The sequence below is a fragment of the Aquarana catesbeiana genome, linkage group LG07 (assembly GCF_042186555.1).
Source record: "Aquarana catesbeiana isolate 2022-GZ linkage group LG07, ASM4218655v1, whole genome shotgun sequence".
Lineage (NCBI taxonomy): Eukaryota > Metazoa > Chordata > Amphibia > Anura > Ranidae > Aquarana > Aquarana catesbeiana.
In genome coordinates this window covers 302,832,091-302,858,942 of record NC_133330.1, presented here as the reverse complement: position 1 = coordinate 302,858,942, position 26,852 = coordinate 302,832,091, and the positions used below count along the sequence as shown (strand labels likewise).

At 43.7% G+C, this 26,852-nt stretch overlaps 1 protein-coding gene across 1 annotated transcript in view; it reads right to left on the bottom strand.

Moving 5' to 3' along the window:
• Nucleotides 1-1,471: 1,471 nt before the first annotated feature.
• The window catches only part of LOC141103706 (calcium-activated chloride channel regulator 1-like), a 61,301-nt gene continuing 35,920 nt past the window's right edge, over nt 1,472-26,852 (bottom strand). Inside the window, exons 10-14 of the mRNA XM_073593599.1 lie at nt 24,203-24,424; nt 21,205-21,475; nt 19,263-19,427; nt 17,108-17,341; nt 1,472-5,049 (exon numbers count right to left, since the gene is read on the bottom strand). Of these exons, the coding sequence (XP_073449700.1) occupies nt 4,628-5,049; nt 17,108-17,341; nt 19,263-19,427; nt 21,205-21,475; nt 24,203-24,424 (1,314 nt within the window). The 3' untranslated portion in view covers nt 1,472-4,627. The remainder of the gene's footprint in view (nt 5,050-17,107; nt 17,342-19,262; nt 19,428-21,204; nt 21,476-24,202; nt 24,425-26,852) is intronic.

Genomic DNA, 26,852 nt, shown 5'->3' with positions numbered 1-26,852 from the left:
CCAACATGTACTTAGACATACTGAAGCAGAGCATGATCCCCTCCCTTCAGAGACTGGGCCGCAGGGCAGTATTCCAACATAAGGACCCCAAACACACCTCCAAGACAACCACTGCCTTGCTAAAGAAGCTGAGGGTAAAGGTGATGACCTGGCCAAGCATTTCTGCAGACCTAAACCCTATTGAGCATCTGTGGAGCATCCTCAGACGAAAGGTGGAGGAGCGCAAGGTCTCTAACATCCACCAGTTCCGTGATGTCATCATGGAGGAGTGGAGGAGGACTCCAGTGGCAACCTGTGAAGCTCTGGTGAACTCCATGCCCAAGAGGGTTAAGGCAGTGCTGGAAAATAATGGTGGCCACACAAAATATTGACACTTTTGGCCCAATTTGGACATTTTCACTTAGGGGTGAACTCGCTTTTGTTGCCAGCAGTTTAGACATTAATGGCTGTGTGTTGATTTATTTTGATGGGACAGCAAATTTACACTGTTATAAAAGCTGTACACTCACTACATTGTAGCAAAGTGTCATTTCTTCAGTGTTGTCTCATGAAAAGATAGAATAAAATATTTACAAAAATGCGAGCGGTGTACTCACTTTTGTGAGATACTGGATACTGTATGCTTTTAGCATAATAATAATAAAATACAGATTACAAAAAAAAAAAAAGGTAAAAAACCTTCTGACTTTACAACCACTTTAATGCTCCGTACACACGGTCGGATTTTCCGATGGAAAATGTCCGATCGGAGCGTGTTGTCGGAAATTCCGACCGTGTGTGGGCTCCATCGGACATTTTCCATCGGATTTTCCGACACACAAAGTTGGAGAGCAGGAGATAAAATTTTCCGACAACAAAATCCGTTGTCGGAAATTCCGATCGTGTGTACACAAATCCGACGGACAAAGTGCCACGCATGCTCAGAATAAATAAAGAGATGAAAGCTATTGGCCACTGCCCCGTTTATAGTCCCGACGTACGTGTTTTACGTCACCGCGTTCAGAACGATCATATTTTCCGACAACTTTGTGTGACCGTGTGTATGCAAGACAAGTTTGAGCCAACATCTGTCGGAAAAAATCCTAGGATTTTGTTGTCGGAATGTCCGAACAAAGTCCGACCGTGTGTACGGGGCATTAGAGTCATAAAAGACTGCTGTAGTCAAAAAAGTCTTTGTCAGTTCAGACTTTCTTCTGTTTTCTCATCTGTATATTAAGTTATGTAAAGTAGGCATACTTTAAATGTGTACGTTCCACAGGCACCTGATTTGATGTCAGAGAGGAATATCAAGGATGGCTTCTCTTAGATAATATGTCTCATGACACTACATAGAAGACACGTTGCATACATAACCGATGATTTTAGGGTTGTAGAAATAAACTTATAAGACATAAGGAGCTGAATAGTTTTAACTTGTAACATGAAGGTGCACTTATTCTGTAAAGAAATACCAGACACATTTCAGCATAACTAAGTTTACCAGCTTAACTTTAGATTTATTTTCCCAATCATCAGTGTGGGAGATTATAGACAGCAGATCTATGGTAATAAAAAAGGTAACAAAAATGAGATTTATGTTGATTTTGATGAAAATCACAATGTCTATACAAACTGTACTTATATATTTAAAGTGAAGTTTAAGGTCAGCCCACATAAAAGGTCATATCAGTCAATCAGCCATCGGTTTCATATCTCTCAAAGGAATCCAATTCTCATATCTCTCTTCTAGAGTTTCTGGGTGTTCCTCCTTCTGCTATGTAGTCTCTTTTCTCTTTCTGCATTTTGCCCGGGTTCACACTATTGTGATGCGGGAACGAACCAGCACGATTCCAGATCCGGTTGCATCTCCCTTGCAGGCAGTTCACACTGCCCTCTGCAAACCGCTGCGGGTGTCAATACAAAGGTAATGACACCCCCAGATTGGTTAACCAATCACAGTGCGGACTGTGAATTTGGACAGGAATTGGATCACATGGGTGTGAAATACCCATGCAATCCAATTCCAGTGTAGGGGAAAAAAGGTTCCTGCACCATTTTCTTGCAAATCCAATTCAAGTTCAGCCATACAAACAGTACGGCTGAATTCGCATTGCACAGACATCGCATGTGATCTGCACAGCAATGTGGTGTGAATCATGTGTGATGTCTGTGTTCACAATAGTGTGAACCCAGGCTTAATGTAATGCAAAACAAAAAAAAACCTGAGAAATCAACAGGAAGAGGGAGACAGGCATAGCTCTGAGGCCAGTGTCTCCAAGAGATATAGGAAGCTAATGGGTGATTCATCTTGCCAAATTCACATCAGTAAAATTTCAGTTCAGGGCGCTTTAACCTCCCTGGCGGTATTCCCAAGTCTGGCTTGGGGTGGATTTTCAGTACCAAAAGCGATAACCCTGAGCCAGACTCGGGATCGCATCGCAGGATCCAGGAAGAGCTTACTTATCTTTTCCCCTGGATCCTGCGATGTCTCCCCGCTGTGTGAGTGAGCCGTTCTCCGCTTGATCTATCACTGTGCCCGGGCTCCGTTCCCTGCGAGCGTTGTGACGCACGGGGACGGAGAACGGCACCAAATTCAAAAAGTAAAACACACAATACATATACAGTACACTGTATTCTTACAGATTACATTACTGTATCACATTATTTCACCTCCCGTTTGTCCCTAGTGGTTTCTCCAGTGCCCTGCATGCAGTTTTATATTCTAAAAACTGTTCTTTTTGTTTGGAAACTGGAGATTGTCCATAGCAACCAAAACCGTTCCTTTACATCAAAAGCAGGTTTAGACCAGCTAGAAAACAGCGATAATAAATTAGAATCACTCGCAGAATTGAGCGATAGTGATTTGTGGGAAAATCCGTCATCAAAGTGATGACAGCGACAATTCTGCAACTGAGCAAATTTCAGTATTTTTGATTTGATTACATTATTGAATCATTTTATTATTATTATATTATTATTTCTTATATTTATTTATAGTTATTTATTATATTATAATTTATGATTTAGTGTTTCAAACTTCATCATACCCGGATGTCTACTAGACTCTTGTTTGGACAGATTTAAGTGAGTTATTCCTAAGAATTACAGGCCTAAAATATAAAACGCCAAATTTCCATGCAAAATAATGGTACCGCTTTCAGCACCAAAAATCTGAAATAATCATACCGCCAGGGAGGTTAAAAAGAAACTCCAGACTATTATCATGATGATTTTTTTCCAATACATTAGTATTTTACCATTGAAATGCACATGTTGATAAAGACCTGAACTTATAATTAGGAATGACTAATGTCCCAGGGACCCATTTGTGATCTGCATCTTTATCACTACATTTGCAATGCCTCATTCACCGCTACTTTATCTGGAAGCATTAGAATATGTTTCTCTGCAATAATAAAAAGCAGTTCTTAAAGAGATCACAAACCCATAACTAGCAGGAACTGTGAAAGAACATTCTTTATGATATGCCAGCCATTATTTAGATAAAATGGAAGCAAGTTAAGGTAGTTTCTTTCAGTGAAAGAGATTGCAAGAGAACCTAAATGTGGCAGGAGACCGCATCCTTGTCTTTTAATTGAGAGATAAAAGAGGACACTGGATAAAGAAGTTAGGTTTCGTTTATTCGAGTGGCCGATTACCTACCTAAAAGATAACATACATCCGGAGGAAGCTATACAAATGTTGCAACTGTGATGCTTGTTTCACAGCTACGGCAAATTTATGGTTTTGAACTCAATGGGAGGGGGCTGCAACTATGAGCCAAATGCTCAGCCTGCAGTTGTGGTGCGGTTCAAGACCCTAGTTTGGTGAAAAAAAAATAATAATTTGTTTAAGAGGTGGCAGTATAGCCTCCTGAATGCCTACAAACCACACTCTCACACTCTGAAAAGGGATCCACCATGGATCGGTTTTCAGAGGGAAGGTAGAGAATTATCTAAAGAGAAGAGCTAGAAGACTGTGTTGTTTTCAACAGATAAAATAAAGAGCTCACTGCAAAGCAAATGATACTTAAGTTGGCTATATATGCTTAAGTTTTTTTTGTTTTTTTTGTTCAGGGTGCTTGAACAGAAGTCAATTGGTAGAATGACTGCTCAACCACAGTGGCCACACAACCAAAGTGGTACAATGGATAGCACGTTTTTCTAAAGGCCGAAGGTTTTTTACCCTAATGCATTCTCTGAATTATGGTAAAAAACCTTCTGAGTCCAGCTACCCCCCCAAGCCCCCCCCCCCAAACTTACCTGAGCCCCAACTCGACCCAGTGCAGTGCACGAGAACAGCTGCTCTCCCAGCTCTCTCCCTCTTCAGACTCAGAGACTGCAGCGGGAGCCATTGGCTCCAGCTGCTGTCAATCAAGGCCAGGGAGGAGGGAGCGGGGGGTCGAGATGAGTCATGCTCTGTGTGTCTATGGACCCACATAGTGCCCTTTCTATAGTCACCTCAGTTTTAATTTATAAAGAAACTTTTTTGAAATCTAACTAGTTTGGCACTCTAGTTGGACCTTGTATTGTATAACATACTAACACTTCTACTCTATCCAGAAGTAAAAATTAAAGTATTTTTTATTTTTCTGGAATGATGCTTTAACTCATGGAAGTGTTGTATAGGGGATGGGTTTGGCGTTGGCTCAGTCTGTTGTTTGTCCTGGAGTGGGACACTTTGGGGAGGGTTTAGGTGGACATGTGATGGGCTGTTTTGGGTTGGTTGTTGGGTCACATTCCTCAATAAATTTGATAGTGGTGCAAGATTTAGGTTTGAGAGTGGAACATTTAGTGACTGGCAGAGCAGTGGATCTTGGCTTTGCGGGGGGTAGGAAAGCCGCTTGTGCTATGTTGGATATGGCTGATTTTAGGAGGTTTTTATCAACTGCAATTAGAGCAAAATATAAGACTGTCCCATTTTCTGTATGAAGGTCTGGACTGAATTGAAATTCTTCTCTTGTTCCTGCTGGGCTTGGGGTAATACTTGAAATGTTCAACACGGTAGAGCCTTCAAAGTTGTCCCTGAGTTCTTTTATGTTCTTGTTCATTCTTAATTCATAACTCTGAGCTGGAAAAAAGGGAAAAAAAAACAATCAAATAATCCCAACCAAGCCCGCTAATAGCTTTTGAACTGCCAAAATACTCAAATTACAATTAACCCCTTGTCTACCAAGGTTTATTTCTAAATGTCCTTATATATAAGGGGTTATGACAAGCTCATGGCTGCTGCTGTAACCATGTGCTTGGTATTCATTTTTATAGCCGGCAACTGACTTTCAGGTAAAAGTGAGCTGCCTAATCTATTTTATACCAAAAAATAGGTACTATATTATATTTACACAATATTTTTCCTTGAAAATATGCATTTGATAAACAGTTACATAAATATTGTGCAACATAACAATGCAACAGCCATGATTTTATTTTACAGTGTTTCTGCTGTCAGAAAATGTATAATTGTTTGGGGATTTAAAGTAATTTCTTGCACAAAATGCAGATTTTAATGTGTGTGCTAAATATAAAAAAAATGCTCCAGTAGAAAAATGTATAAAGTGGTTGTAAACTCACTTTGTGTAATTACTAGAATCCCCTCTGTTATATGAAGCTATGTTGCACAGTGTCTTTATTTTTTTTTATGCAGCACAATACCTTATTTCAGAGCGCCGCTGTGTGGACATGTGAATGTCCCACTGCTCTCCTTCCCCGATCTGAGGAGTACAACGGGAGGGGCTGAGATTCCCCTCTGAAGTCAGGCGGGAGGAGAGCAGCGGGCGGTCATGCGCTCTGCAATAAGGTATTGATCTGCATAATTTTTATAAAACAAAGACACTGTGCAATATAGCTGCATATAACAGAGAATTCTAGTAATTACACAGTTATTTTACACAGAATAGCAGCAGGAGGGAAGGGGTGGGAAGCAGATCGGCACTGACTCAATAGTTGGCAGGGAGGGAGGGGGAGAGGGAGAGACAGTGGGATGACGGAGGCATGTAAACTGACCACGGTATCATGGATCACCAGCCATGATTACCGTGGTCAGTACACACGGGGGGCACAGGAACAGGCAGGATCAACCAGGTATTTTACAGCATAGAGAGGGACAAATGACTCTGCGCAAGCACTATGCTGTATATCGGGGATCTTTAAACCATGGACCTCCAGCTGTTGCAGAACTACTTGTCCCATGAGGCATTGTAAAACTCTGACATTCACAGACATGACTAGGCATGATGGGAATTGTAGTTCCTGAACAACTGGAGGGCCATAGTTTCGTGCTTTAAAGGAACAGGATATTTTTTTTTCTTAGGGTTACAACTGTTTTAAATTAAATTAAATTAGATTTGAATACTTGTTGGCCTAAAATTGACTTATTTGTTTATTTACTAGTAAATGTTCTACAGTTATATGAAAATAAAAAAGTAATTCCACTTACCCAGCATCAGCTTTAGAATGCTCATGTGTATGTTTAACTTATTTGAAGTGCATATTATTATTATTATTATTATTATAAATTAATAATATAATATCTAACTCCAGCTCAGACTTTTAATAGTGTGGAAGGGTTAGGACCTCTTCTAACTTTGTTTTGCTGCCCCTGCTTGCCTATTTGACAGAACAGAAAGGGAAAGGGAAAATCTTTCCACTTCCTGTTTACTTGATGGTTGTCAGACAGAATAGCCAATGAGGATAGATGCCCCCAGTGGGAACACAGGGAGCAACCATTCTAGCTTTAAGAGAATATTAGCTCTCCTGTTAGAATTTCATTGCTGCCTCTATCTCCCTGCTGGGCACACAGAGAATACTTTGCAGGAATGAGAACAGAAGAATGTTAGACTTTGAGGACTTGCTGGGGGAATGGGCATTTTAAAGTGTCACTAAACAAAAATAACCCGGGGGCGTGGCCAGGCAGTGGATGTAGCCGGACGCATATTCAGTTCTCTCCGCAGAGAATCCACTCTGTTATCCTGAGGACACTCTATACAACATACCGGCTACAGCATAACGGCTATTGGACAATCAGCAGAATACGGTACTATCCTTGTCTGGCCAAGACACACTCAATGGCATCCACAAAGCGACAGAACGCGACCAGGTCCCGAGACCTCATGGTCCAAAATGGACCCCTCTTCCAACAGTCTGCTAAGGACAAACACAGAGAGGCAGCTGAAAAGCTGTTCTCCATGCGGCTATCCACAGACCCCACAGCATCTGCTGGCAATCCGAAAGACTCGTCAGGGGGCCTATCGGAAGCAGATGACACAGTACCGCTGGGGGATAACAACGGCACGGGATTTGACTGGGACACAGTGAGCACTCCAGGGGATATTTTTGCTAGGCCCCCTGACCCCACCGCTCCGGATGCCGTGGGTAAACCCACACTACGGGACATTTCCACAGCGGTGAATACCTGTAACCTATCCATAGCTGCCCTTACCACTGAGATAAAGGGGGTCAAAACGGAGATTACTTTTTTGCAGCAAGACACCCAAAAGCTGAGGGAGAGAACATCAGCTCTAGAGGGGAGAGTGAGTTCCATTAAGGATGATATGGCACCCATGCAACGGGACCTAACTTACAATACTCACCTCACAGCACAGCACACCTCTCGTTTAGAAGATTTAGAGAGCAGGATGAGACATAATAATGTGAGAGCCGTAGGTCTACCTGAGAGAGTGGAAGGCAAGAATCCTGTTGAATTTATTGAAAAATGGCTCACTACAATCTTCGGCAAAGAGGTGTTCTCCCCAATGTTTTCAGTGGACAGGGCGCACAGGGCCTGGCTAGGCCTCCACAGCCAGGAGCCCCACTGCGACCATTCCTGTTCAAACTGCTTCATTATAAGGATAGAAATGCGATCCTTTACAATGCCAGAACCAGACCTGCAGCTCTGAAGATTGATAATGCCCAGATATCTCTTTTTTTCAGATTTCTCAGCAGACCTGTAGAAACAAAGAGCTAAATTCATAGATGTAAAACGATGCCTCAGAGATCTAGAATTAAATTATGCTATGTTATACCCAGCTCGCCTGTGGGTCGAGGCGCTGGGCTCGGTCCAATTCTTTGATACACTGTTTGCAGTTACACAATGGCTGGACCGGGAAGAACAATCGCTCCCTGAGGCCCGCAACAGGCGTCCTGCCCCATCATGAAAGGTATTATAGTCGAGATGAATACACGCTTCATCTTGTCCACTGACATCCATGTCAAGGCGGAGTCCATTGTGTTTGCCATAAGTTTTGTTTAAAGGCTATGGCTTTCGTTCTCACTTTTGAGAAGTTGTATGACACTGGAGTGCACTTCCACTGCCCCCAGGATGGTATGGCATAGACCCCTAGCCAATCTATGGCAAGGTTATACGGCCCTGTTGGCCAGGTACTTTATGTTTTATAATTTTTTTGAGTTTTTTACCATGGCTCTTTTTTTTTGTTGTTCCTACATTCCACTTTGATGCTTCACTCCCACCTCCAATGGATCGTTTACTGAACTTGAAGACCGCTTCTTCTCGTGGGTATAATCGCTTGACTGTATGCTATCCCCTTGCCCTGGAATTGGGCTGTACACCACTTATAGGATCTATTTCTGATTTTACTGTAATACTAATGCTATGTCTAAACTAACCAGAGTAATGTCCTGGAATGCCCGGGGCTTAAACAACCCGGTTAAACGATTGGCTGTGCTCTGCATGATCAAGTGTTTAAATGCAGATGTGATTTGTGTACAGGAGACTGATCTCCCCCCGACTTCTACTCCTCTATTTGCCCAAAGACAGTTTTGTCACCAGTTCCACGCCACATACTCTGTGTATTCGAGGGGAGTGAGTGTCCTGATTCGAAGGGCTACACAATTTTCCTGCATGGAAGTTAAAACTGACCCTTATGGTCGCTATGTATTTATATTGTGCTTCCTTTATGGGACAAAATATATATTAGCAGGGTTGTACATTCCTTTACCGTTTTCGGCTCGTCTCCTTACATTACTGGCTGATTTTGTAACCCCGCTTTCCTGGCATACCGGTCTTGGCCCTAGGGGACTTTAACAATTACATAGACTACGGGAAAGACAAACTCTCTGCTCAAGTCAGTGGTGGTTTACAAAAACAGGGGCCTACACCTTTTGCCCACCTTCTCCTGGAGATGGGCCTTACAGACATTTGGAGGATGCACAACCAGACGCCCGGGTGTACTCATGTCAATCTGCCTCGATAGGGGGACTGTCCTGCAGATCGGAGCAAAACGCTATGGAAGTTAAACCCCTTTCTGGTTGTCACTCCTACCAGACCCTGATCAGACCCCGGATCTATTGACCTCCTTTTTTAGACATAACATAGGAACTACAGATATAGCCAATGTATGGGATACAGCTAAGGCCTACTTACGTGGACAGCTTATTAGATTGATATCTCGCATAAAGACAAAGACCAAGGAGTGGGAAAAGTTGGTTATATCAGAGGCACAAAGAACTGAAGCAACATATGTGGCTGATCCCACTGATGATTCCAAGGGAGCATGGTTAGCTTCACAATCAATGCTCAGGCAACTATTACTACACCTAGCAGAAAATAAAAGGTTCTTTCTACAGCAAAAGCACTTTGAATAGGGAGAAAATATGGGCCATATGCTAGCCCTACTGGCTAAAACACAACAACCCCCCTCCCATATAGTGGTGGTGGCAGATGCACAGGGCACACCTTGCTATTCCACTAAAGCTATTATGAACATATTTAAGGATTTTTTTCAGGCTGTCTATACATCCAAAGTTCAACCTTCATCTGATGACCTCCATTCCTTCTTAGATACCCTATACCACGTTTGTCCAATTCAGACGCAAGCTTGCTCAATGCCCCATTGACTGAGGATGAGCTCCTCGTAGCTTTGGCGCATACACAAAATGGATGGGCGCCTGGAGCCGATGGCTTGTCGTCCGAAGTCTACAAGCGATATACCGCACAATTAATTCTGACTCTCCTTCAAGTCTACAATAAGGCATTTGAAACAGGGAAACTTCAGTGAAGCGCTTATAGTCGTCCTCTTAAAACCAGGAAAGGAGGCCCTCTCACTCATACAGACCTATCTCGCTACTTACATTTGACGTCAAACTTCTGGCTAGGGTACTGGCTAATAGGTTAGCCAAATGCATCCAAAAAGTTATCCATAAAGACCAGTCTGGTTATCCTACTGATGAGATCCACATCCACATTCCAAAACCTATGCAGACTATTTTTAAACTTACAATTACCTACTGACAACCCCGGTAATAGGGTCATCTTCTCTTTAGACGTGGCTAAAGCGTTCAACAGCGTTGAATGGTCCTATTTATGGGAAGTATTGACAAGATTTGGGGTAGGCCCCTCCTTCCTCAGATGGGTACAACTGCTATATACCACTCCTTCAGCAAGAATGCAAATATCGCCATATTGCAACCCTTTAGGCTTTTCAGGGGCACATGGCAGGGGTGCTCACTTTCACTCCTGCTGTTTGCCATGGCCCTGGAGCCCTTGGCCATCCATGTCAGAGCCTCACAAAATATCTTAGGTTTTTTTCGGGGTACCCAAAAAGAGGCCATCTCCTTATATGCGGATGACACTCTGATTTATCTGGGGGACACTGACAGTTCTTTGAGGAATGTGATGCGACTAATAGCTGACTTCAGAGGTTTGTCAGGGTTCAACATTAATTGGAATAAATCCGTGCTCATGCCCCTAGATCCATTGTCACGATCCTTACCCGACTGTGCAGTGGATGTACAAACGGTCACTGAATTCCCATACCTTGGAATATACAAGTGACTCAAGACCCAAGTCAATACATTACACTAAATCTGGTTCCTTTGCTCCGCAAATTTGGGACCAAATGTTCGGCATGGACCAAACTTCCACTGTCAGCCACTGGGAGGGCCAATCTAATTAAAATGGTATGGGCTCTGCAACTTTTATATATATTCCATAATGCTCCCATATGGATACCACATAATTTGGTTTGCCCAAATAGATTCTCAGTTCAGAGCTTTAATATGGGATAATAAAATAGAACGTATCAGCTTATACACATTGCAATTTGCCAAAGATCAAGGTGGATTGGCAGTTCCGCACGCTAGATTCTACTTTGTGGCCTCCCAAATCCAACACTTAGTTAACTGGGGTTGCGAAGATGTAACAGACCCCATCAGGTCTTTATTGGTAGCAGATGGTTCCTTAATTCCGGCACTGTCCCACTTAGAGGCAGGATTCTCAAATCTATCACAAACACTCCCCACAATACTCCTATTAAACACTTTATGGAAATATACTAGAGCCATTCTGAATATCAGGGGATTTTGTTCATTTACCCCCCACTGGAGGAACAAATAATACAAAGAACTGCTCAAACTTAAGGACTTTCAGTTCTGGGAGAGGGCGGACGTTCGATACATCTCCCAGCTGTTCAACGGCACCACATTTAAATCCTTTATAGAACTACAAGAGGAGTACGCCCTCCCTAGAGCCCAATTTTATAAGTATCTGCAGCTTAGGCACGCCATTCAGAGTGAGAATAGAATATCTTTGCTCGCATCAACGACACATCCCCTGACGACAGATGTGCTGATGGAGGATAGGAGAGGAATGATCTTCGAGAGTTTATTCTAGATTATTGGTATAAAATTAAGTTGCGCTAAAAGTAAAGCAATCACATTTAAAGTGACACAGACTGAAAGTGAAAAATATTGCAATGATGATCATTCAAACAAATGTCCATATGCTCAATTAAACTCAAATGGTGATGAGTGCATAAATTAATTGATATATAGAGAGATGAATATAGATGAACAGCAAAATCCTCTAGGGTTGTGTATTCCAATGTCCATCATCATTCACTGAGGATAAAATTTAAATGGAAAAAGGAAGACGGGACTCAATCTGAAGAAAGGAAGTCTATAAGTGGGAACCCTTACCAGAGCGGGTGGACCCCCTTAAGAGCAGAGTCAAACACACAAGCAGATTGAGCCCTCTGCGGGGACAGGAATATCTTCGGATGCCTCCTGTTCTAGATTATTACAATCCACACATGATGCTTCCAAACTTCCCTGCAGAAGAGGGTGGGAAAAAGATCTGGGATCTATAGACGGGGAAACATGGGACCTATGCCTGACCTCCGCCTCCTTGGTGTCAGTTTCAGCATCACATAGATTATCACACCTATTCTTAATACACAGAGTATACAGGACGCAATCTCTACTTCATAAGTGGGGACTCAGAGATACGCCACTATCAATGCTGGGACAAGCTCATCCAGCACTCAGGGCAAAGATACCAAACTGCGCCCCCCCCTTCCCCTGGGGTTAGGGTCAGGGCGCCCCCATCCCTGCAATAAACCATTGCACCCAGGGCAGCCGCCCCTCCTGCCCACCCCTTGTCCCGGCCCTGGCCACTATGCCCAAAATGTAGCAGACATAATGGTGATTTGTTGCATATGCTGTGGAAATGCCCAAAATTATTTTGTTACTGGCACTATGTCCACTAAATTTCCACTGCCACATGATCCAGTTATTTGCTTGTTCGGTGTCTTGGAGATACACTTTTGCCGAACTGCCATACTGCAGTATTGCCTCTATTGTACATAGCATGCAAAATGATTGCACGGCACTGGATAACTCCACAGGTACCAACGGGGAAACAATGGGTAGACGTGGTAAACAGCACATTGGTACGCGAAAAACTCACTTACCAACATAGGAATGTTTTTATAAAATTCTACTCCTTGTGGCAACCTTGGCTGGACTAGGTCCAATCCACTTGGTGAAGGACAGACTACTACAAATGTGAATTTTTGGCTGTTGGGGCAAAACTTTACCTTTAGGAGTGGCAAGGCGGTTCCCATTTTAGGAATTGACTACTGAGCCATGGTAGCTGATTTAAAATATTAATGGACGTTTCTACTATACTTTGGTATAGAATCTTTGTTTGTTCTTCCCCTTTCCCTTTTCTATTTCCCCTGTATGCAGTAAAGTTAAGGACATACAGATCAGTATAGTTGCACACTGACTATGTAACACTATGTGCCATCAGTTAATCACGTATCAGTAAAGAGACACAACATGATGGTAACTTTTAATCATTTGTGATTTAATCACAAATCTCTCCTTTTGCCCCTTACTGTTGTTTGTTTGGAATGAGCAGTGCACATAGGGTTGCAGTCATGTGTGCTGCTCTATGCACACTGCAAATCCTATTCTCCATAGTCCCAAGTCCATCGCAGGAGTGAACATGTTCCTTCATACAGTGGGACCATGGCGAATGAACATCCTTTAACAGGAAGTTGAATCACAGCAGCAAAAAAAATAAAAAATGGAGATTTAGAGAAACAGACTTTTTAAAAGTAGACTTCAGTGCGACTTTAAAGTATATCTGTGGCCTTTAAACCCTAGCAGCCAGTGGCGTAGCGTGGGGGGTGCAGGGGGTGCCGTGGCCCCGGGCGCGATATTTAGGGGGGCGCCAGTATGTGTCACTGGCTGCCTCCTCCTAATTTCTAATTTTGTGTCCCCGGGCTCCGGCCGCCATGTTCAGTGTCCGGCGCCCTGTGATTGGGTGTATGGGGGTCATGTGAGGCGCCCCGCCTCCGCACATGACCCCCATACACCCAATCACAGGGCGCTGGATACTGAACATGGCAGCAAGCAGAGCGCAGGGGAGAGAAGAAAGTTAGCCGCCGCTGTGTTCTCCTCCTCATCCAGATCGATGCAGCCAGGAGAAGAAGGTAAGTGAGAGTCTTGTTACTGGGAGGGGGAGGGGGGCAAGAGAGAGAGACTGTAGGCAGGACAATGTAGTTTAGTATAGTATGGAGGTCAGTGTAGTGTCACTATGGAGGTCAGTGTAGTGTCACTATGGAGGTCAGTGTAGTGTCACTATGGGGGGCAGTGTAGTGTCACTATGGGGGGCAGTGTAGTGTCACTATGGAGGTCAGTGTAGTGTCACTATGGGGGGCAGTGTAGTGTCACTATGGGGGGCAGTGTAGTGTCACTATGGGGGGCAGTGTAGTGTCACTATGGGGGGCAGTGTAGTGTCACTATGGGGGGCAGTGTAGTGTCACTATGGGGGGCAGTGTAGTGTCACTATGGGGGGCAGTGTAGTGTCACTATGGGGGGCAGTGTAGTGGACAGTATTGGAGGAGACAAGTCAGTGCAGCCGAGTCCTGTCTCTGCCGATGACTGACCCCTATCACAGGATCTGTTACACACACACACAGATCCTCAGTGTCTGGGGGAGGGGCGCTGATGTTCTCCTAACCAGCAGGAGCCCGGGAGGAAGGACATCTCCCATACTGTTATGATAAGGTCAGTACATTTGTTAGGGGGATGTTGTGTAATTATTGTGCTAGGGGACAGACTGCTGCTTCCCCCATGTAATGTGCTCTCTTGTGCCCAGTGCCCACCGTGTCATGTGCCTTGCAGTGCCCCCCATGTAATGTGCTGTGCCCACCATGTCCTGTCATGTGCCTTGCAGTGCCCCCCATGTAATGTTCTGTGCCCACCATGTCATGTGCATTGCAGTGCCCCCATGTAATGTTCTGTGCACACCATGTCATGTGCATTGCAGTGCCCCCATGTAATGTGCTGTGCCCACCATGTCATGTCATGTGCATTGCAGTGCCCACTATGTAAAGTGCTGTGCCCCGCATGTCATGTGCCTTGCAGTGCCCCCCATGTAATGTGCTGTGCCCACCATGTCCTGTCATGTGCCTTGCAGTGCCCCCCATGTAATGTTCTGTGCCCACCATGTCATGTGCATTGCAGTGCCCCCATGTAATGTTCTGTGCCCACCATGTCATGTGCATTGCAGTGCCCCTATGTAATGTGCTGTGCCCACCATGTCATGTGCATTGCAGTGCCCCCCATGTAATGTGCTGTGCCCACCATGTCATGTCATGTCATGTGCCTTGCAGTGCCCCCCCATGTAATGTGCTGTGCCCACCATGTCATGTGCCTTGCAGTGTCCCCATGTAATGTGCTGTGCCCACAATGTCATGTCATGTGCCTTGCAGTGCCCCCATGTAATGTGCTGTGCCCACCATGTCATGTCATGTGCCTTGCAGTGCCCCCCATGTAATGTGCTGTGCCCACCATGTCATGTGCCTTGCAGTGCCCCCCATGTAATGTGCTGTGTCCAGTATGTCATTTGCTGTACGTTGCAGTGCCCACCATGTAATGTGCTGTGCTGAACAATGTCATGTGCTGTGCATTGCATTGCCCTTCATGTGATGTGCAGTGCCCACTATGTCATGCTGTGCCTTGCAGTGCCCACCATGTCATGTGCAGTTCCTAACATGTAATGTGCAGTTGCATTTCCCACCATGAAACGTGCTATGCCATGCAGTGCCCACCATGTAATGTGTTGTGCCCACCATGTAATGTTATGTGCCATTCAGTGCCCACCATGTAATGCACTGTGCCCACCATGTCATGTGCCTTGCAGTGCCCCCCATGAAATGTGCTGTGTCCAGTATGTCATTTGCTGTACATTGCAGTGCCCACCATGTAATGCGCTGTGCTGACCATGTCATGTGCTGTGCATTACATTGCCCTTCATGTGATGTGCAGTGCCCACTATGTCATGCTGTGCCTTGCATTGCCCACCATGTAACGTGCAGTGCCCACCATGTCATGTGATGTGCCATCCAGTGCCAACCATGTCATGTGCAATGCCCACCATGTCATGGCTGTGCCTTGCAATGCCCGCTATGTAATTTGCAGTGTCCACCATGTCATGTGCTGTGCCATACAGTGATCCCACCATGTAATGTGCAGTGCCCACCGTGTAATGTGCAGCACCCACCATGTCATGTGCACTTCCCACCATGTCATGTGCTATGCTGTGCCCACCCTGCCATGTGCTGTGCCCAGCATGTAGTGTGTTGTGCCCACTGTGTAATGTGCTGTGCTGTTCAACAGTGCCCACCATGTCATGTGCAGTTCCTAACATGTAATGTGCAGTTGCATTTCCCACCATGAAACGTGCTATGCCATGCAGTGCCCACCATGTAATGTGTTGTGCCCACCATGTAATGTTATGTGCCATTCAGTGCCCACCATGTAATGTGCTGTGCCCACCACGTCATGTGCTGTGCCATGTAATGCGCTGTACCCACCATGTAATGTGCTGTGTCATGCAGTGCCCACCATGTCATGTGCAGTGCCCATCATATAAATTGCTGTGCAGTGCCCACCTAGTATGGTGGACAGTGTAGTATGGTGGTCAGTGTAGTATGGTGGTCAGTGTAGTGTAGTATGGTGGTCAGTGTAGTATGGTGGTCAGTGTAGTGTAGTATAGTGGACAGTGTAGTATGGTGGTCAGTATAGTGTAGTATAGTGGACAGTGTAGTGTAGTATAGTATAGTGGTCAGTATAGTGGACAGTTTAGTATAGTGGTCAGTGTAGTATGGTGGTTAAGTGTAGTGTAGTATAGTGGACAGTGTAATGTAGTATAGTGGACAGTGTAGTATAGTGGTCAGTATAGTGGACAGTTTAGTATAGTGGTCAGTGTAGTATGGTGGTCAAGTGTAGTGTAGTATAGTGGACAGTGTAATGTAGTATAGTGGACAGTGTAGTATAGTGGTCAGTATAGTGGACAGTTTAGTATAGTGGTCAGTGTAGTATGGTGGCGAGTATAGTATAGTGGTCAGTGTAGTGGACAATGTAGTGTAGTGGACAGTGTAGTTCTCAGTGTAGTGGTCAGTATAGGAATCAGGTAGGTCAGTACTATTGTATTTGAAGGGACTCAGGGATAGCTAAAAGTCCGCAGGTTGGGGGGGGGGGGGGCGCAAATTACTTGCCTTGCCCCGGGTGCTGACAACCCACGCTACGCCACTGCTAGCAGCACTGGAACCTGTCCTGTGCTCGATACTACCAGACTTGAATCTCACACCAAATCCAACTTTTCTGAGAGGAAAAAGGAAATGAAGACTAATCCTCTAATGGATAATCCAAAACTGAGCACTGAAAGAAAAGGTGCTTCTTATACTGCTGAATTTTCACATCAGTTAAGTAGTTATCAGTCACCATACATAGTACCTACAGCTTAATTCGCTATCAGCACATAAACAAAAGATGATTTAATGATTTCCCATAGTAAATAATCCATAAAGAAAGTAACATACCAGTTCCCTGGTCCATATCATCTCCGGTTGCAGTCCATGATAAGATAACTCTGTTGCCTTTAATCTGAGTTTCCAAGTCTGTAATTTTTGCCGGTGGATGGATATCACCTACATCAGCTACATCAGCTACACCAGACACCGTGAAAAAGCAGCCACTGACGGCTTGTTTGAATCTTCCCAGTGCAGGTAGAACCTCATCGCCTAGAGAATCTGATGGTTTCATAACAACTTTACCTATAAGAACATACCAAAAGCTGAAAACCACAAATTTGTGAAAATGCCAGATGTTCTTACAATTATTAGACACCTGAAATCATGTGAATCCCAATTGCACTGAAATAAAAAAATCCCTACAATAGAACTGTTAAATAAAATATCAGCTACAGTAGATGTGAAGAGGCATGCGGAACACAGGTCATAAAATAAAAGGTAGCTGCATTACCACTTGCCTACTGGGCACTTTCATCCACTTCCTGCCCAGGCCAATTTTCAGCTTTCAGCTTTTTGCACTTTGAATGACAATTGCACGGTCATACAACACTGTACCCATATGAACTTTTTATCACTTTTTTTCACATAAATAGAGCTTCATTTTGATGGTATTTAATCACCACTGTTTTTTTTTATATTCTTTGCTAAATAAACAAAAAACAGACCGAAAATATTGAAAACATTTTTTTTCATAGTCTGCTATAAAATTTTGCAAACAGGTAATTTTTCTCCCTCACCGATGTGCATTGATGAGGCTGCACTGGTGGGCACTGATTGGCAGCACTGGTGGGCACTGATTGGCAGCACTGGTAGGCACTAATAGGCGGCACTGGTGGGCACTGTTGGGACTGCACTGATAATCAGCACACGGATCATCAGTGCCCTGATAACCAGTGTCAATGTCCCTTTTACACAAGCCAGTTATTGGCTCTCCTCTCCTCACCCTGTCAGCGTCCGGAAAGGAATGCCAATAACCAGCTTGTGTTTACAGCGTGATCAGTTGTAATTGGCCACAGCTGATCACGCGGTAAAGAGCTGCTGATCTGTGATCAGCTGTGTCCAGTGGATGCGATCACGGGAGGACATCATGTAAAGCCTTCCCAGAACTGGCTGGCCTCGCTGTGACCGTCATTCGGCTATAGCGTGGTCAGCAAGTGGTTAATAGCACAGCATGGCCCTAGAATTATTGCTCTCGCTCTGATGTTCTTGGTGATGGGTAATATGTTTAGCCCAATCATTTTTGTAAGTAGGCAAACCTGCCACATGCATCATGTACCTGGAGGCAAGGGTTTTTAAAACACTTTTTATGCTACTTTTATTTTATTTTTTTGTTTTACACTTAACTTTGCTAACACATAGGGTGCCAGTAGCCCCCTATGTGATAGCAAACTGTAATAACAGAGTCTCTATTTCTATTAGACCCCTGATGTCTCCCCTGCCCTCCACTGAAGCTAATAGAGCACAGATCATGCTCCATCAACTTCTTTCGCAGCCACAGCAGCTGGGGAAAGTTACAGTCGAGCCCAACATAATACAAATCACGTATGCGTTTATTTACCAGGGGGAGATCAGCGAGAACCGTGAAATGCCTGGTGATTGAAAAAACTGCCAGAAGCGACAGATTCAGTTTGCAGAAGACGGAGGCAAGGACCTGGATTCATACTAGATACTGATGATTGAGGCAGGTATACAGTACACACTATACGGGGATATGCTTTGTTTGTTTTACAATGTACAGGTTTGCAAGCACTTTAAAACTACACTACATTGGGACTATTACTTACCGTAAGGCTAAGTTTAAACTTGTTCATTCTTCTAAAATGATCTATAGTGGATCACTTTTCAGAGTGTGGCTAAGCAGACTCTGTCAGCCATTCAAAAGAATATCCTTTTTTTTTTGCAAAGTAAAATTTTTCTTTAAAGGGACTAATGAAGACTGGAGTGACTGTTGCACTTCTGTCATACTTGCTGTACACATTCACTGTGCATGAACCAGATTACCTATATAAAGTTGATTTATATATTGTTTTATAGCAAGAGGCCCCTTGGGGTTTGTACTATTATATTTTTATTTCAAATAATAATAAAAAAGACACAAGTATAAATAAATGAAGAATCTTTTTTTTTTTTCTGTCTTACTTTCTAATTGCCACAAATGTCTCACCACTTTCCACGAAGCCTTGTAAGTAGAGAGCACGGCCTCTGGGATATGTCAGTCTGCATCCACCATCTTCCCCTTCCACCCATACTTTCACATTGTATCTCCCATTTACAGGGAATGTAAAGAAATACTTGGAGTAAATGCCGTCATCCTTTGCTATATCAGCCCCTTTGCAATAAAAAATTAGAAAAGCATAAGGCAACAATGCACTGGAAATGCAGAAAGGAACAATAAAGAGAAATTATGGAAATCTGGCATACAACTCTAGTCTACCCAAAAAAACACCGGCTATGTCATCAGTGCTGAACATGACAATATTTGCATGATAAGAACAGCAACTTGCCATTGATAAGTAGTATATTTGAGTTTAGAAGCTTGCTAGAACCAGTGGTTTAGCTGTACAACTCTTAAAGCAAACCTGTCAGTCATTTTAAACTAAAATTCCTGCCTTGGTAGCACAGAGTCCACTATTAACTACTGTTCTCTGCTCGTGCTAATTTAGGCTTGGTTCACATATATGCAGTCTGGGAAACGCGTTGAATACTGTGCACTGCATTGAAATCACACAGCGTTCATGCAAACCGCAGCAGGTGTCACTGTTAAAGGGGTTGTAAAGGTAATTTTATTTTTTTTTTAAAATAACTAACATGTCATACTTACCTTCACTGTGCAGCTCGTTCTGCACAGAGTGGCCCCGAACCTGCTCTTCTGGGGTCCCTCGGCGGCTGTTTCAGCTCCTTCCCGCAAGAACGAACCACCTTAATGCGAGCTCCCTCGCATGGTGGTTAGTTATTGCGGGCGCGCTCCCGTGATACAGCCGGCGGCTATAGCCGCTCACTGTATCACTCGGCCCCGCCCCCCGGCGCGCCGTGTCATCGGATGTGATTGACAGCAGCGCGAGCCAATGGCTGCGCTGCTTTCAATCCATCCACTGCAGCCAATCAGCGACCAGGCTGAGCTGCAATAGAGATGACGGGAACGAGCAGCGGAGATTCGAGGTGTCAGGTAAGTAAAACGGGGGGGCTGGGGGCGGCGGTATTGTCAAAAGTTTTTTCACCTTAATGCATATAATGCATTAAGGTGAAAAAATGTTTACCTTTACAACCCCTTTAAGTTAATGACTTCACAAAACGCAGTACGATTGACAATATCGGATCGTATAGGTGTGAACACTCATGTAATCTGATTCCAGTGCGGGGAAAATAAGGGTCCTGCACCTATTTTATGCAGATGCGGTGTGATTTGAGCCATTCAAATAAATGCATAGACATTTGCATGTGATTTACACAGAAATGCAGTGCGATTCCTGCGCGAATCACATGCTGTGTGCCGCACACATATATATGTGAACCAAGCCTTGAAGTAAATATACCATATCTAAAGTCAAAACATTTTTTTATCAGTTTTGGATAGAGTAGGCAAGGGTTAAGGCCCTAATTTTTTTTTCACTTCCTGCCCTATAGATACAGCAGAAAGTAAGGCGAGATCTGTTCAAAGTGTGTGTGTGTGTATATATCTCTTCTTATTTTTTTGCATTTTGTGCTATAGTGTACAATGAATGGCATCACAATACACTGCACATAGAGCAGGTGTGTTGCCATATGTTGTGATAACATGCACATTGCTGCAATGCACAGGTGTGAATGGGTCTTTAGTGACCATTTTCTAGGATCCTTTTGTATAGAGATCACGCATTGCATCCAGTAAAATATGAAAAGTGGCCTGGGCCAGAATTGCAAAGCAATGTGAAGGATGAAAAAAATTAAAAAGATTACTAAATGCAGGAAATTAAATAAAAAGATTATATGAGAAAAAAGCACATAGTTCACAAAATGGGAACAAGGTGAGGTATTCCATAGCAAAATGTCCTGGGTCCACTAGTGTCTTGAAATTACCCTGTATGCTGGTATGGCTTTGGCTAAAGGTATAAAGGTATAGAAATCACCTGCTCCATTGTCCAGAAGTTCAAGCAAAATCAGGTTGCCTTTTTCTGATGTGATGATGGCAGTGACATTTGCCCCCTTCACTGGCAGTAGACCTTGGCTTACTGATGCATACACAATCATTGGAGTAGGGTAATTATTTGTTTCCTTGTTCATGTGAACATCTACAGAGATTGGTGGCTTATTAGCATTTGCAGCTTTGGATGTCACTACCAGACCTAAGGCTTGGCTGGATTCATAGTTATTGCATATGGCATAGGACCAGACTCCAGTCTAGAAACAGATAATAGGGATTTGTTAAAGAACCAATGTACTTTACCCAAAAACAAATAATAATAATATATACAGTATATATCAATATTTATAAGTGTATATATATATATATATATGATCCCCAAGCAAAACATGACATTGTACTTGGTAGAGAAACTCTTGTTGGCAAGCACAGAGGTAAAACATTTCTTGTAGTTGGTTACAAGGTTTGCACACATCTCAGGAGGGATTTTGGTCCACTCTTCTTTACAGATCTTCTCTAAATCCTTAAGGTTTCTTGGCTGTCACTTGGCAACTCAAAGTTTGGGCTCCCTCCATAAGTTTTCTATAGGATTAAGTTCTGCAGACTGACTAGGCCACTCCAGGACCTTAATGTGCTTCTGCTTGAGCCACTCTTTTGTTGCCTTGGCGGTGTGTTTTTGGTCATTGTCATGCTGGAAGACCCATCCATGACCCATCTTCAGTGTTCTGGCTGTGGGAAGAAAGTTCTCATCCAAGATTTTACAATACATGGCCCTGTCCATTGGCCCCTCAATGCGGCAAAGTTGGCCTGTACCTTTAGCAGAGAAACACCCCCAAAGCACAATGTTTCCACCTCCATGCTTGACTGTAGGGATGGTGTTCTTTGGGTCATAGTCAGCATTTTTTCATTCCTTGTTATTTTGCAGCCATTTGCTAAAATCATTTAAGTTCTTTTTTTTCCCTTATAAATGTACACACAGCACCCCATATTGACAGAAAAACACAGAACTGTTGACATTTTTGCAGATTTATTAAAAAAGAAAAACTGAAATATCACATGGTCCTAAGTATTCAGACCCTTTGCTCAGTATTTAGTAGACACACCTTTTTGATCTAATACAGCCATGAGCCTTTTTGGGAAAGATGCAACAAGTTTTTCACACCTGGATTTGGGGATCCTCTGCCATTCCTCCTTGCAGATCCTCTCCAGTTCTGTCAGGTTGGATGGTAAACGTTGGTGGACAGCCATTTTTAGGCCTCTCCAGAGTTGCTCAATTGGGTTTAAGTCAGGGATCTGGCTGGGCCATTCAAGAACAGTCACGGAGTTGTTGTGAAGCCACTCCTTCGTTAGTTTAGTTGTGTGCTTAGGGTCATTGTCTTGTTGGAAGGTAAACCTTCGGCCCAGTCTGAGGTCCTGAGCACTCTGGAGAAGGTTTTCATCCAGGATATCCCTGTACTTGGCCGCATTCATCTTTCCCTCGATTGCAACCAGTCGTCCTGTCCCTGCAGCTGAAAAACACCCCCACAGCATGATGCTGCCACCACCATACTTCACTGTTGGGACTGTATTGGACAGGTGATGAGCAGTGCCGTGTTTTCTCCACACATAGCGCTTAGGATTAAGGCCAAAAAATTCTATCTTGGTCTCATCAGACCAGAGAATCTTATTTCTCACCATCTTGGAGTCCTTCAGGTGTTTTTTTAGCAAACTCCATGCGGGCTTTCATGTGTCTTGCACTGAGGATAGGCTTCCGTCGGGCCACTCTGCCATAAAGCCCCAACTGGTGGAGGGCTGCAGTGATGGTTGACTTTCTACAACTTTCTCCCATCTCCCGACTGCATCTCTGGAGCTCAGCCACAGTGATCTTTGGGTTCTTCTTTACCTCTCTCACCAAGGCTATTCTCCCCCGATAGCTCAGTTTGGCCGGACGGCCAGCTCTAGGAAGGGTTCTGGTCATCCCAAACGTCTTCCATTTAAGGATCATGGAGGCCACTGTGCTTTTAGGAACCTTAAGTACAGCAGACATTTTTTTGTAACCTTGGCCAGATCTGTGCCTTGCCACAATTCTGTCTCTGAGCTCTTCAGTCAGTTCCTTTGACCTCATGATTCTCATTTGCTCTGACATGCACTGTGAGCTGTAAGGACATATATAGACAGGTGTGTGGCTTTCCTAATCAAGTTCAATCAGTATAATCAAACACAGCTGGACTCAAATGAAGTTGTAGAACCATCTCAAAGATGATCAGAAGAAATGGACAGCACCTGAGTTAAATATATGAGTGTCACAGCAAAGGGTCTGAATACTTAGGACCATGTGATATTTCAGTTTTTCTTTTTTAATAAATCTGCAAAAATGTCAACAATTCTGTGTTTTTCTGTCAATATGGGGTGCTGTGTGTACATTAAGGTGGAAAAAAATGAACTTAAATGATTTTAGCAAATGGCTGCAATATAACAGAGAGTGAAAAATTTAGGGGGGGTCTGAATACTTTCCATTCCCACTGTGTGTGTGTGTGTGTGTATATATGTATATATATATATATAATTGTATTTATTTATTTATTTTTTCATGTGTTTATCAGTGTAGCTATGTACAGCTATCATGGCCTATAATACAGCAATATATATATTATAATACATTGTACTGGTAAAAGTAGTTGAACAACGTTAGAAAGGTTAGAAGCCTACAGTAAACTTATGGGATGTGGTACTAATTAAAATAGGATAAAACCGATCTCCTGAAAAACTGCTACGTACACTGTTAAATGCATACTTGGGAGCTGCCTTGCTCAAAAAAGGAGTTGTAATTGGATTACATAGCTCTGTCAGGGAGGTTTACTAAAACTGGTGCACACAGAATCTGGTGGAACTGTGCATAGTAACCAGTCAGCTTCCAGGTTTTGTTTTCAAACATAAAGTTGCGAATAAGTTATTTCTTAATAACTAACATTTCCAGCTAATAAAGCAGGGAAAAAGTATATTACCCCGGCTGAACCAAGAATCTTCAGTCTGCTTAGGTGGGAAGTGTGGTGGATAGTGAAGTTGTCAGTAGAATACAATTCTCCTGCCGGATCTGTCAACTGGATATCTGGTGCAGCAGACGGCCAGGTAATGGTGAAGAAAGTCTCCGCACCCACTGTACTGTCTACTAGGACAGTGCCATTAAAGCAGTGGCCTGGATTTACATTTAAACTGATGCTTTCTAGCTGTAACAAGAAAGAAAAACATGTATTTAAAAGGGTCCAATATCTATGTCAGAGCAAAACATTCATATTAGGCCCACATACAATCCCTGTGCTTTTCAGTGCTGCAACAGTTTAATGAGGTGCTCCAGGCTCCCCCCAAAAAATGTAAAGTCAGAAACTACAAATACGGTATCTGCTGACTTTTAATATAAGGACACTTACCTGTCCAGGGATCCAGCAATGTCCCCACCTGAGCCGATTCTTCAATTGGCTTTGGGTGTGTGCCAGCATTTTAAGTTAGGGAAACTGGCAGTGTAACCTTCAAAATGGTTCCTTTAAAAGAAGAAGACTCCAACTCTACTGTGTTTAGGTGTTACAGCCACCTAGAGAATCTCTATCATTTGACTATTCTGGAATAGATAACTAGCCATGATCACCACCACGGCACAGTGATTATATCTGGTGGAACCATTGAGCACTGTGGGGAACCAGACATCTAACACACTCTGAAGTCACACTCTGTCAGAGGTGAAGAATCTGCCAAAGGCTGTAGAAATTGAAGACACCAAATTTTGATTCTTGCATTGTAGAGCCATTAAATTTTTCTAAAAAGCTAAAGACTTGCTTTACCTACCAAAGAAGTAAGTGAACCCACGAACCATGGAGGGATAAGTCGGTAAGGGGGAGAGGTACGTCGGTCAAGAGAGGGTGGTCAGGTAACACTTTCTACACCCTCTAGAAGTTGTTTTCTTCCGGTTCACATTACAGAGCAAGCTGTTAAAGTGGAGTTCCACCCAAAAAATTTACTTCAAAGAAATCAACAGCATTATCCATCAGCATCAACATTTAAAAAAAAAATATTTTTTTTAACCCCTCCTTAAGCTCTGTTGCTATGGGGTCCCTTGTATTCTTCCACTTCTCTCTGCGGCGCTTCACATCATTCCCTCCGTGCTAGTGCTCCTGGGAGATGTGTGAGATCATTTACCAGGAGTCAGTGGGCAGCGCCTGGGTTGCCTTAACAACGGGGCGGGCACTTCCGACGATGCTGCCCATTGTGATGGCAACCAGAGAAATTTCAATATGTGTGCATAATGCGCATATGCGAGATCGGGCGGTGCATGCTGGTTAATTCAGCAGCACCATATCCCGGAAGATCATCCTTGTGGGCTTCCCCACAAGCAAGATGGGAACGCACAAGAAGAAGAAGAAGAAATATAAGGTTTGTTTTTATATAAAATACAAACTAAAGCAGCATAATATAGAAGAGTAATGTGTGTCACATTATATATCCAAACTCCTTGAACGTTTAGTCTACAACCGACTGAGCGACCACCTCATTGTGAATAACCTTCTTGATCCCCTTCAGTCTGGATTTTGCCCACAGCACTCCACAGAAACTGCCCTCCTAAAACTCACAAACGACTTACTAACAGCCAAAAACAACGGTCATTATTCCATACTCTTACTCTTGGACCTTTCTGCTGCCTTTGATACAGTTGACCACCCCCTCCTCAAAAAACTCAATTTGCTTGGTCTCCATGGCTGCACTCCCGGTTGGTTCGAATCTTACCTATCTCATTGCACCTTCAGTGTCACTTACAACTCCACCTCCTCTTCTCCAATTCCTCTTACCGTTGGGGTCCCCCAAGGTTCTGTCTTTGGACCTCTACTATTCTCGATCTACACATCCTCCCTGGGTCAGCTGATAGCCTCCCATGGCTTTCACTACCATTTATATGCTGATGACACCCAAATCTATCTCTCTGCCCCTCAGCTCACCCCATCAATCTCCTCAGGCTTCACTGATCTACTAACAGACATATCAACCTGGATGTCAAACCACTTCCTTAAACTGAATCTATCTAAAACTGAGCTCTTAATATTTCCTCCCCCACGTACCCCCTCCCCTGACTTCTCTGTCAAGATCAATGGCACATCTATTGCCTCCTTTCCACTGAGCGGATCAGTTCGGTTCGGTTCGGTACGGTACGCTATTTTGGGTGTTTCCATTATGAAAGCGGCCCATACAACCGAACCGTACCGCTCCATTCAGGGTCCTGCTTCAGATGTGGGGCCATAGAAAATGGAACTGTTCGGTTGGGGCGGAGCTACGATACATTCCACTGATTGGCTGTCAGAAAACCCTCTGCTGTGCTATGCTGAGGCATTTTTTCTAAACCCTGTATGGCCCCTTGTGGTCCCACTTGCAGTGGAAACGCTCACCAGAATAGACCAGACCATTCTAGGCCATTCAAACTGTACCGACCCGAACCGATCCGCTCAGTGGAAACGAGGCATATCAGTCCGTCCCCACATGCCAGGGTGCTAGGGGTAACCTTAGACTCTGAACTGTCCTTTTAGGCCCACATACAATCCCTGTCCAAATCATGTCGCCTTAGCCTCCGCAACATTTCCAGAATACGCCCCTTTTTAACTAATGACACCACCA